The following is a 12101-nucleotide window of genomic DNA, read 5'->3' on the forward strand; positions in this document are numbered from 1 at the left end:
ATTCATGAGTAATTTGTGTACAAGGACATTTGAAAGAGTATTTTTTCCGCTGCCCAATTTTTTTTTGATTGTTTTTGATTGCCCTGACTGAAGAGTTCTAGATTTTGACATGAGTCTGAACATAACCACATGGAGGCTGGAGGATTATGGGCTCGTGTTTCAGAGGGTTAGGGTTCCATGGGGTTAGCCTGGGGTCAGGGGTCAAAGACTTTGTAGCCAGTGAGCTGACCTGACCTGAGAAATGTGCACTAGGTCTGGAGAGAAACAACAGCATTCTGACTGTGCAGTCATACAGCACATGCAACACACACACACACACACACACAGGCAAACACAGCTTTCAGGCCTTTTTTCAAATTGTATTTATACAGGAAAAGCCCATTGAGACACAATCTCTTTTTTGCAAAGGAGACCTAGCCAAGAAGGCAGCAGCAATCAATACAACGTTACAAAATTAAGAAAACATACAATACAATCAACACGATCCAGCCTACTGGAAACATTTCCACTCCTCCTGAACATAGTTTTGTATCAGAGTTATAAACTCATTAAGGGGCACTAATACATCTAGGTGAAGCAAAGATTGTAGACTAGTCCATGCATCTGGTGCACAATAGGAGAAAGCAGTCTTGCCTAACTTGGTAACGGCCCTGGGGACTTTAAGTAGCAACCACCTAGTACATCGTGTCAGGTAACTGCTAGTGGTGAAGGTAGCAGGTTACAGAGGTAGAGAGGGAGTTTACCCAGAATGGCTTTGTAAATGAACACGTACCAATGTAGCGGCCTGCACATATAAAGTGAGGCACTTGCATATGCATTCCAAAGTCCAACTCTCTCTCCCTAGCACTGTCTCTCCCTAGCACTCTCTCTCCCTAGCACTCTCTCTCCCTAGCACTGTCTCTCCCTAGCACTCTCTCTCCCTAGCACTCTCTCTCCCTAGCACTCTCTCTTTTTGGCCTTTTCTCCCCCTTCGCCAAACTCCCTGTTGCTCTCTCTTCCTCTGCCTCTTTCTGCCCTGCTGTAGGATTATAAGGCAATGATGCTTCAAATCAAATCAAATTGTATTGGTCACATACACATATTTAGCAGATGTTATTGCAGGTGTAGCGAAATGCTTGTGCTCCTATCTCCAACAGTACAGTAGTATTTAACAATTCACAATAATACGCACAAATCTAAAAGTAAAAGAATGGAATTAAGAAATATATAAATATTAGGATGAGCAATGTCGGAGTGGCATTGACTAGAATACAGTATATACATATGAAATGAGTAAAACAGTATGTAAACATTATTAGAGGGCTTTGCTTGACTATCTGCTATGGTTTCGATGTGTTTGTGATGATAATGTTTCAGGAATAAGATTGTCCATTGTGATCCCTTTTGTTGTGACCAGTGTGGCCCGTGGGTGTGTGAGTGGTTGTTATGGTCAGAATGGGTGTGAGTGTGAATGGTCACTATGGTTCATAGAGAAGAGACTGGTCAGTGTGGTTGAGAGGGGTCCTTTAGATCCATAAGGGTGTGTATGCATGGTCAGATCAGGAACACTCCCCATGCTGTGGTATTCAACCTCTGGTCCAACAATAACAGCAGACAGAACAGAACAGGACCCACCCACAAACAGGATGGGAATATACACAGTACATTACTGACCCGCTGACCTGTTGCTCTCTCTCTCTCTCTCTCTCTCTCTCTCTCTCTCTCTCTCTCTCTCTCTCTCTCTCTCTCTCTCTCTCTCTCTCGCTCTTTCTCACTCTCAGGGTTTTATTGGAATGGGAAACATATGTTTACATTGCCAAAGCAAGTGAAATAAACAATCTCTCCTGATCTCGTTCTCTTACTATATAGGCTACCCTTGTCTCTTGCCCTTAACATAACCATACACAATGAAGCGGCTCCTGTTCTAAAGCTCATGCCTGTCATTGGGAGATGGACCGGCCAACGATGAGGACAGCTGAAGAGGGGGATAACAGAGAGAGAGGGAGAAGATGGGTGAAAAAAGCCCTGGGAAAAGGAGTGTGAATTCTCCCCGGTGTTAGCGGCTGAGCTGTGGGGACACTGTATGGTTTTGTCTGCAGGCAGTGCTTAGCCAAACAGGATTAGAGGGGGAGAGGAGGCTCCAACAGCAGAACAAAGCAGCCCACAAAGAATGTGATCTGGGCCTGGCTGGCGCTGTAGGCCTCCCTCTGGTACTGCACCACCATCCAGAGAGACTATAGTCAACTCCAGAACTCCCCTCATCCCACACTACCATCTACTATCCTCACAATATATGGTCCCTCACTAACTCACACATCCCCATGCTCAATCTCCCTCCCAAACCTTCCAGTGACCCTACTTTACCACCACACCACACATTACCCCAATCTTACTTCCTTCTTCCAATAGCCTCACTGCCTCCATATCCACTCGCCACAAATTAGCAGGGATGTATCTATTCCCCCAGCTGCTGACTGGCTGGATCTGCTCAATAAGATCCTATATAGAACAGCACAGCGCAGACCTCAGTCAGTCAGTCAACCCCCACGTCACTTTCCATATGGCTTCTCTCCTCATTTACCCAGTAGTAATGAGGTAAAGATGGAAAGTAGCTAGTGGCTAGGCAATATAAATATAATGAATTGTAGTTCTGTGGGATAGCCACCGACCAGACAACTGGCATGGTGACTCACTTCCCTGGTTGAGACTCCAGTCCTGTCTCACTCAACACACACCTCACCTGTGTGACTGCCAACTGACAGACAAGGGCACAGCCCACACACACATGCGTGCACACACACACACCAGTTGATCTGGTTTCTCAGCACTGTATATTCTGAGAATAATCCTCTCTGACTTGTCTTTGTAATAGCTGTAATCAGGGATGAAATGAGCATGGCCTCAGTCTGCTGACAGGGCTGACACTTCTACATCTAATATGAGGTGGGTGGTGTTGCTGGGCAGCTGTTAGCCTGTTCCACACTGAATACAATAGAGATCTAAGCCCATGGCATGGCAGACATGTGACTGTGAACTGGGGGCACTCCTCTGCATGGTCCTTACTATCAAAGCCTGCCAGAATGATGGCGTTCCTAATGCATTTTCCCCTTAGTGGAAAAACACAGAGGTCATATTCTGTACAGTCGATCCCTCTGTTGACGATATCATTGCCTGACTGTTCTATCTCCCTGGCAGAGGTCTACTCACTTACCAAAGCTATATGACTCTGAATGTCTGTTTGTCCATGTGTAATGACATTGTATGAACTTCCTGTCATGTATTGCACATTTTCCATAGTCCTTTTGTGGGCTTGTGTTGGTGGCTTGTCAAAATGGATGGTGTGTGTGTGTCCTCTGTCCCCTAATCAAATCACTGTGATAGTACTGTACTTTCCCCCCACCCCGTACACCCCTGTATCCCTAAGTGCAGACATGAGCTCATCCCAGGACGTCCCACCCCATAGATAGAAGAGCAATGTTTCCCCCACCCCCCCCCCTTCCTCCTCCACCCCCTCCTTTGTATAATCTCTAAAACAACAGACCCGGTTAGTGTAATGGGGCTATTAGAATCACATTTGAAATGACATTTGGACACGAGTACAAAGATAGTATAGTTGAGACAGAGGGAGGAGGTTTGCTCTCTGATATAGAAACCTCACTGTAAGTGATGGGTTTATTTAAAGGGTGAGGGTGAGACGTTTTACATTGTTTCTCATAATCTATGAGGGTGGGAAGTTAGAAGATAATGACAGTGGAGAGAAGAGTAAGTGTGGGTTCCTGTGTGTCTGTGTGTGAGATAGTGTGTGTGTGTGTGGTCCTGTCTGTGTGTGATAGAGCTCTCCTCTCTCTCTCTCTGTTTGACTTCTCACACTCAAGGCAGGAGGAGCAGCTACAGTTGAAGTCGGAAGTTTACATACACCTTAGCCAAATACATTTAAACTCAGTTTTTCACAATTCCTGACATTTAATCCTAGTAAAAATTCCCTGTCTTAGGTCAGTTAGGATCACCACTTTATTTTAAGAATGTGAAATGTCAGAATAATAGAGAGAATGATTTATTTCAGCTTTTATTTCTTTCATCACATTCCCAGTGGGTCAGAAGTTTACATACACTCCATTAGTATTTGGTAGCATAGCCTTTAAATCGTTTAACTTGGGTCAAATGTTTTGGGTAGCCTTCCACAAGCTTCCCACAATAAGTTGGGTGAATTTTGGCCCATTCCTCCTGACAGAGCTGGTGTAACTGAGTCAGGTTTGTAGGCCTCCTTGCTCGCACACGCTTTTTCAGTTCTGCCCACAAATTTTCTATAGGATTGAGGTCAGGGCTTTGTGATGGCCACTCCAATACCTTGACTTTGTTGTCCTTAAGCCAATTTGCCACAACTTTGGAAGTATGCTTGGGGTCATTGTCCATTTGGAAGACCCATTTGCGACCAAGCTTTAACTTCCTGACTGATGTCTTGAGATGTTACACATAATTTTCCTTCCTCATGATGCCATCTATTTTGTGAAGTGCATCAGTCCCTCCTGCAGCAAAGCACCCCCACAGCATGATGCTGCCACCCCCGTGCTTCACGGTTGGGATGGTGTTCTTCGGCTTGCAAGCAACCCCCTTTTTCCTCCAAACATAACGATGGTCATTATGGCCAAACAGTTCTATTTTTTTTCATCAGACCAGAGGACATTTCTCCAAAAAGTACGATCTTTGTCCCCATGTGCAGTTGCAAACCGTAGTCTGGCTTTTTTATGGCAGTTTTGGAGCAGTGGCTTCTTCCTTGCTGAGCAGCCTTTCAGGTTATATCGATATAGGACTCGTTTTACTGTGGGTATAGATACTTTTGTACCTGTTTCCTCCAGCATCTTCACAAGGTCCTTTGCTGTTGTTCTGGGATTGATTTGCACTTTTCGCACCAAAGTACGTTCATCTCTAGGAGACAGAACGTGTCTCCTTCCTGAGCGGTATGACGGTTGCGTGGTCCCATGGCATTTATACTTGCGTACTATTGTTTGTACAGATGAACATGGTACCTTCAGGCGTTTGGAAATTGCTCCCAAGGATGAACCAGACTTGTGGAGGTCTACCATTTTTTTCTGAGGTCTTGGCTGATTTCTTTTGATTTTCCAATGATGTCAGTGTTTAATGTATGTATTTATTTGTGTTTCCCTATGTAAACTCTCGGTCGGTAGAGGGAATTCTGTCGTTTTTTTCTGTGCTGCGCTCCGATGTGAAAGCTGTGTTGGTATTTCCTGTTTTCGCTGTGGAGAGATGCCCTTTGAACTCTCCAACAAGCGCTCCCCCAGGACTCCCCCACTCTCTACACTCTTGGCCCCATCCCTCAGGGCAACAACAACACATTTGCTCATGGATGTTTGTTTTTAATCAATATCCCATATGCCATTTGTATTTTTCCAAATATTTGTTTCTGACTGCCATAAGGTATTACAGTCAAATACCTGTCCACACGGTAGCACCCCACACAACAGGCAGGCATGCACTTAAAACATACAACCTGAGCAACTGACACAACATCGTGGTGCGAACTATTGACATCAAGGCCTCCACAGTGTCATTGTGAGAGAGACAGAAGACAGAGAGAGAAAAGGGCAACCAGTGAAGAACAAACACCATTGTAAAACAACCCATATTTATGTTCATTTATTTTCCCTTTTGTACTTTAACTATTTGCACATAATATGACATTTGAAATGTATTTATTATTTTGGAACTTTTGTGAGTGTAATATTTACTGTAAAAAAAAGGGGGGTTATTTCACTTTTGTTTATTATCTGTTTCACTTGCTTTGGCAATGTGAACATATGTTTCCCATGCCAATAAAGCCCTTAAATTGAAATTGAGAGAGAGGAGGAGGAGGAAAGAGGGAGGGGAGGTGTTGTTCTGATAGCTTTATGACTTGTTCTCCCTGAGCATAAAATCTTGACATTGTGTGAGACCTTTTATCTGGTTCTTTGTAGCACAGAGAGTGTGTCTCTTAGCGCGACTACATGGTTGCTATCTGTTGTGCCAGGGTCATAAACAGGCTAATTGTTTTGCTGCTTTGACTTTTAGGAGAACTACTGTAATGTCCCCATCTCATAACCCCACAGAGTAGAGGCAGCCCAAAAAGCCAGGGAAGGAGAGTGGGTGGGTGGGTGGGGTGGGGAGGGGGGGTTGGCGGGGGGGGCTGTTTTAGTTCTGCCAGTCACCATGTTTTAATTGTGCACGGGCCCCAGACACTGCATTTGCTTTGCTGGTTGAAAAGATTGTTGACATTTGGAGCAGCAAGATAGGAGCCACAAGTATTGTTTCACATGCTGAGAGTCTATCAGAGAGGAGAGAGAGGCTGAGTTGGAACAGAACAGCTCACATTCCAGCTACTGTAACACAGGGGAAGGGCTACAGCAATGGCCCCCGCCTTTCTTTCCTCCGTCTTTCCCTCTCTCTCTCTCTCTCTCTCTCTCTCCTTTATTTTACTCCCCTCTCAGCAACTCCACAATAAACTTAGACGCTGGTGGCAGTCTGCAATTAAGAGTAGCTGTAAACAGCTCTGGAGCCTTGACGCCTTTGTGTTTTCACTAGAGACACACACAGCGGGACCTGGGTTAGGCTGAATTAGAAAACGATCCTCTTTCTGCGACACACTGGCAGAGGTTGGCTCTTGTTGGTTTTGTTTTCGGCAAGGAGGGGGTGTAGCAGGGTTCACACGGGTACTGAAGGGACCCCCGCCGTTACAGCGTTGTCCCGTGCCAACCCAGAGATACGAGGGGGGGTAAGTTACCTTCTGATCTGTTGTGGGGGACAAAGACCACCCTCCACCGTCTTTACTCAGGTAATGCTGAGTGTAAATGCTTTGACCTGAAGATGATGCTTATGGACTGACTATTAGACAGCAGACTCAGACTGTACAGAGCTGTTCTGTTGTCCTTTTTTAGAAAGGTTTTCATCAGTGTGGCTTGCTCCACTGTGTCTTCGCCTATGTGGGATGTGTTAGGTTGGGTTTCCCAGCTGGGAGAGGTGTGGGGGGATTTTGAATGCGGTTATGCTGTTTTTACAGTAAACATTAAGCTATCGTCTGAGCAGGCTGTTGAAAGAAAGGGTCTGTTGTGAGAGGAGGGGAGGTGAGAGTAGAGTGCTGGTTAGATTAGCTAGTTGGCACTGAGAGATTATCAGGTTGCTTGTGGAGTGTGCAGGGCTGTAAGCAGGATCTGTGGTCTGAGGACTGAGTAGGCTGCACCACTAATGGACCAGAACACCAAGGGCATTGATGCAGGATTAGGGACTGAAATTCCACTGCCCTCTGAGGGAACAAGGAAGGAAACACAGCCATGAGTGTGGTTGAGGTGGTGTGTGTGTGTTCGTGCGTGTGTGTGTGTGCATGAGTGTGGGTATTGAGTGATGGGCGGGGGGTGTAAATGGGGCTGTAGTTTTGACGGCTTGACTTGGCAGACTGTAATGTTGGAATAAAGTGGTTGAATTCCTGTTTTCCCCAGTGTAGAGACCTTTCCTGTTGTGTTTCTACTACAAACACGGCTGTGATATTCTGGAAAACGATTGTGTGTGTGGGGGCGTGTGGGTATTCCTGTTTTGATAAACTGAGTAAAGGTTTGGTTGAGAAAGGTGTTTTCATTGTTTCATTGTGACACTTTCTTGAGTCAGATTTAGTTTCCATGCCCTGATTATGTACTCACAATATGGCCATGTTGTTGGAAACTAAACCAGCACAGCCTCTGTCGCACTGCGTCAGACCAGATCTGATCCACCTCAAGTCTCATATCTGTCTCACAGCTACCTGCACAGTCTCATACCTGCGTCTCATACTCTCTCATAGTTTCACAATATGATACAAATACTGTTGAGAAGATGTTGCCCCTGGCCCTAGGTTTGTCCTTCACACAGACCTTGGTTGCCATTACTGTAACACCTAGAGACCTCTCTGTCTCTGAGCTGTGGAAGGTCAGAGGGTTTAAAGCCTCTAACTGAACAGGGGAATGTGCAGAATGGATTCCTGCCAGGTCTGGCATCCCAGTCACGGATACTTTCTTAAAATATGAGCAAATTGGCTTTGAGCAGTCACCTATTTACCCACCATACAGGTCTACTCTAACTTATTGTTTATAGTGGGCATGGGGGTATAATACATTTTTGTTCCCTATTTTTGGTGTCTTTGAGTGTGTTTTATGTGTAAATATTAGTTATTTACTCACCCCAAAATCTTCCTCTCTTCTGTTCCAGGGACCCAGGTCAAAGATGGCAGCCTGCTCCAGGGTCGAAGGCAGCCATGTTGGTGAAGGTGAACAGTATTGGCAGGAACCAGTCCGTGGTTCCCGCTAGCACCCTGCACCTACTCCACCTCAACAACCTCAGCCCTGGAAGCCCAGCTGTGTACCAAGTCCACTCAGACAGACCCAGCCCTGTAGGCAAGATGGCTGCCCCCGTGGACCCCAAGCAAGCCTTCCACCTGAAGAAGGCAGACAATGGTAACTTCTGCCTGGTGATGCCCTCCACTGGCGGCAAGGTCTACCAGACCCCCCAGAGGTCTCAGGCTGGCACCCCCAGGCCCTCCTCGCCCCAGTACGGTGCCACTCCGCCCATCTATGATGAACCACCCATGGATCCACCTATCTATGATGAACCCCCCATGGAGGTGGAGGGGGCCCACCTCCTGAACAAGCCCTTCACACCATCCACCAGCCTGCAGAGGGTCCGCCAGCCCCAGTCCCACCCCCAGACCCAACCCCAGCAGCAGCCCAAGCTTCTCCAATACCCAGCCTCTCACCTGAGCTCCAAACACAAGAGGAACCCCTCCGCCACAGATTACAGCCCCGCTGGACGGGAGTGCATCAAACACATGGTCAACGTGGACCCTGCCACCTGCAAGCAGAGCCCCTTATCCCAGCCTATCCAGACAGAGCAGGGTCCTGTCCCAGACCCTGACCTGCCGCCCTCTCCATCCCCCTCCCCAGCCCCAGACGTGACCCAGCCCAGGCCCAAGGAGGTGAGCCTAGAGAAGAAGCAGTCATGGCGTCTCCTGGAGGCCAGCGCGAGGAAGAACATGGAGGCCCGACACAGCCGACAGAACAGCCTGGCCTCCCAAGAGTACCCGGCACCGGCCGCCGTCACCTACCAGGACTCAGGCTACTCCACGGGGCCCTCGCCCAGCCTGAGGAGGAAGAACCGCAGGAGAGCCCTGGGCGGAGGGGCTGGGGGGGCAGGTGGTGCAGGGCAGGGCCGGCCAGGCTCAGTGGGCAGCAGTGGGGAGCTCAGTGCCCTGAATGAGAAGCTGATGGCAGAGATGCGAGCGGTGGTGAGTCGCTCAAACACCCTGCGTGGCAGTAAGGCTAGCCTGGACACAGAGATGTCTGAGGGGTCTGTACCTCGGGCCCGTTCCCCCTTGAACTCCCTAAAGAAGTACGGGGGCCGCAGTGCCTCCCGGGAGGACATCAGTGCCAGTAACCGCTCTCTGTACCGGGCCGGGAGCGGGAGTAACCACGGCAACGTGCCCCTCTTGTCCCTGGTGTCAGACAGCATGGTGCGTCAGAAACGGACCTATGAGAAGGTGGACACTCTGGAGAAAAGCATCACCAGCCAGAACAGTCTATCCTCCCCAGAGCCCCCCATGTCCCCCTCCCAGGTACAGTACAGCCCTCCTCTCAACACTGTGTACTGTAGGTGTTTGTGAATGTTGTACTTGTCTTATCTGTGTCTTAGCATTCAGACCTCTTTGTGTATACACAGTAGAAGACAGAAGGGGCCTGTTCCTCTGGCGTGTGTGTAGTTGAGTGGTGATATGTTGACATGTTAGTGTATGTGCCAGGCGCCTGCTGAGATCCAGGGCCACTCCAGCCTGCCGCTCCAGCCTGCAGTGTGGTGACATATGAAAGGGCCGTCTGTGTGAGGCTCAAAGGGTGGGTCTGCTCTGTACTCTCTACCTCATGTGATGGGGCGTGGGCTGATTAGCCTCGTTAGCCGCATTACCGCAGGTCAGCTGGAATGTCTGCCATCCATACCCTCTATCTTTTATTTTTTTATTTTGGGGGGATGGGGGGGGGGTAGATCAGCTTTAATATTGCAGATAGCTTGTGGCTTTCATCAATGTAATTGTCTGCATAATTTCCAATCCACCAAAATATTTTTGGGTAAATACATATAGAAAATATATACACTACCGGTCAAAAGTTTTAGAACACCTACTCATTCAAGGGTTTTTCTTTATTTTTACTATTTTCTACATTGTAGAATAATAGTGAAGACATCAAAACTATGAAATAACAAAAAAAGTGTTAAACAAATCAAAATATATTTTATATTTGAGATTCTTCATATAGCCACCCTTTGCATTGATGACAGCTTTGCACACTCTTGGCATTCTCTCAACAAGCTTCATGAGGTAGTCACCTGGAATGCATTTCAATTAACAGGTGTGCCTTGTTAAAAGTTAATTTGTGGAATTTCTTTCCTTCTTAATGCGTTTGAGCCAATCAGTTGTGATGTTACAAGGTAGGGGTGGTATACAGAAGATAGCCCTATTTGGTAAAAGACCAAGTCCATATTATGGCAAGAACAGCTCAAATAAGCAAAGAGAAACGACAGTCCATCATTACTTTAAGACATGAAGGTCAGTCAATCCGGAAAATTTCAAAAACTTTTCAAGTTTCTTCAAGTGCAGTCGCAAAAACCATCAAGCGCTATGATGAAACTGGCACTCATGAGGACTGCCAAAGGAAAGGAAGACCCAGAGTTACCTCTGCTGCAGAGGATAAATTAATTTGAGTTACCAGCCTCAGAAATTGTAGCCCAAATGAATGCTTCACAGAATTCAAGTAACAGACACATCTCAACATCAACTGTTCAGAGGAGACTGCGTGAATCAGGCCTTCATGGTTGAATTGCGGCAAATAAACCACTACTAAAGACACCAATAAGAAGAAGAGGCTTGCTTGGGCCAAGAAACACGAGCAATGGACATTATACCGGTGGAACTCTGTCCTTTGGTCTGATGAGTCCAAATTTGAGATTTTTGGTTCCAACCGCCGTGTCTTTGTGAGACGCAGAGTAGGTGAACGGATGATCTCTGCATGTGTGGTTCCCACCGTGAAGCATGGAGGAGGAGGTGACACTGTCTGTGATTTATTTAGAATTCAAGGCACACTTAACCAGCATGGCTACCATAGCATTCTGCAGCGATACGCCATCCCATCTGGTTTGCGCTTAGTGGGACCATCATTTGTTTTTCAACAGGACAATGACCCAACACACCTCCAGGCTGATTAAGGGTTATTTTACCAAGAAGGAGAGTGATGGAGTGCTGCATCAGATGACCTGGCCTCCACAATCACCCGACCTCAACCCAATTGAGATGGTATGGTATGATTTGGACCGCAGAGTGAAGGAAATGCAGCCAACAAGTGCTCAGCATATGTGGGAACTCCTTCAAGATTGTTGGAAAAGCATTCCAGGTGAAGCTGGTTGAGAGAATGCCAAGAGTGTGCAAAGCTGTCATCAAGGCAAAGGGTGGCGACTTTGAAGAATCTAAAATCTAAAATATATTTTGATTTGTTTAACACTTTTTTGGTTAGTACATGATTTCATATGTGTTATTTCATAGTTTTGATGTCTTCACTATTATTCTACAATGTAGAAAATAGTAAAAAAATTAAGAAAAACCCTTGATTGAGTAGGTGTTCTAAAACTTTTGACCGGTAGTGTATTTTTATTTTCCCCTAACCCTACCACCTCTCCTCTAATTGGAGTAAACTAATGGACAACAACACTTAGGCTTCTACTTACAGCTTATACATACTATACAGTGAGGGAAAAAAGTATTTGATCCCCTGCTGATTTTGTATGTTTGCCCACTGACAAAGACATGATCAGTCTATAATTTTAATGGTAGGTTTATTTGAACAGTGAGAGACAGAATAACAACAAAAAATCCAGAAAAACGCATGTCAAAAATGTTATAAATTGATTTACATTTTAATGAGGGAAATAATTATTTGACCCCTCTGCAAAACATGACTTATTACTTGGTGGCAAAACTCTTGTTGGCAATCACAGAGGTCAGACGTTTCTTGTAGTTGGCCACCAGGTTTGCACACATCTCAGGAGGGATTTTGTTCCACTCC

The 12101-nt window shown here is 46.4% G+C and overlaps 1 protein-coding gene across 1 annotated transcript in view; it reads left to right on the forward strand.

Annotated features, from left to right (window-relative positions):
• LOC311147461 (rho GTPase-activating protein 39-like) overlaps window positions 1–12101 on the forward strand; it is a 117615-nt gene that overhangs the window by 78443 nt on the left and 27071 nt on the right. Inside the window, exon 3 of the mRNA XM_084184164.1 lies at window positions 8209–9607. Within this exon, the coding sequence (XP_084040290.1) occupies window positions 8209–9607 (1399 nt within the window). The remainder of the gene's footprint in view (window positions 1–8208; window positions 9608–12101) is intronic.

Source organism: Coregonus lavaretus (assembly GCF_964263955.1).
Source record: "Coregonus lavaretus genome assembly, chromosome: 20".
In the NCBI taxonomy this organism is placed as follows: domain Eukaryota; kingdom Metazoa; phylum Chordata; class Actinopteri; order Salmoniformes; family Salmonidae; genus Coregonus; species Coregonus lavaretus.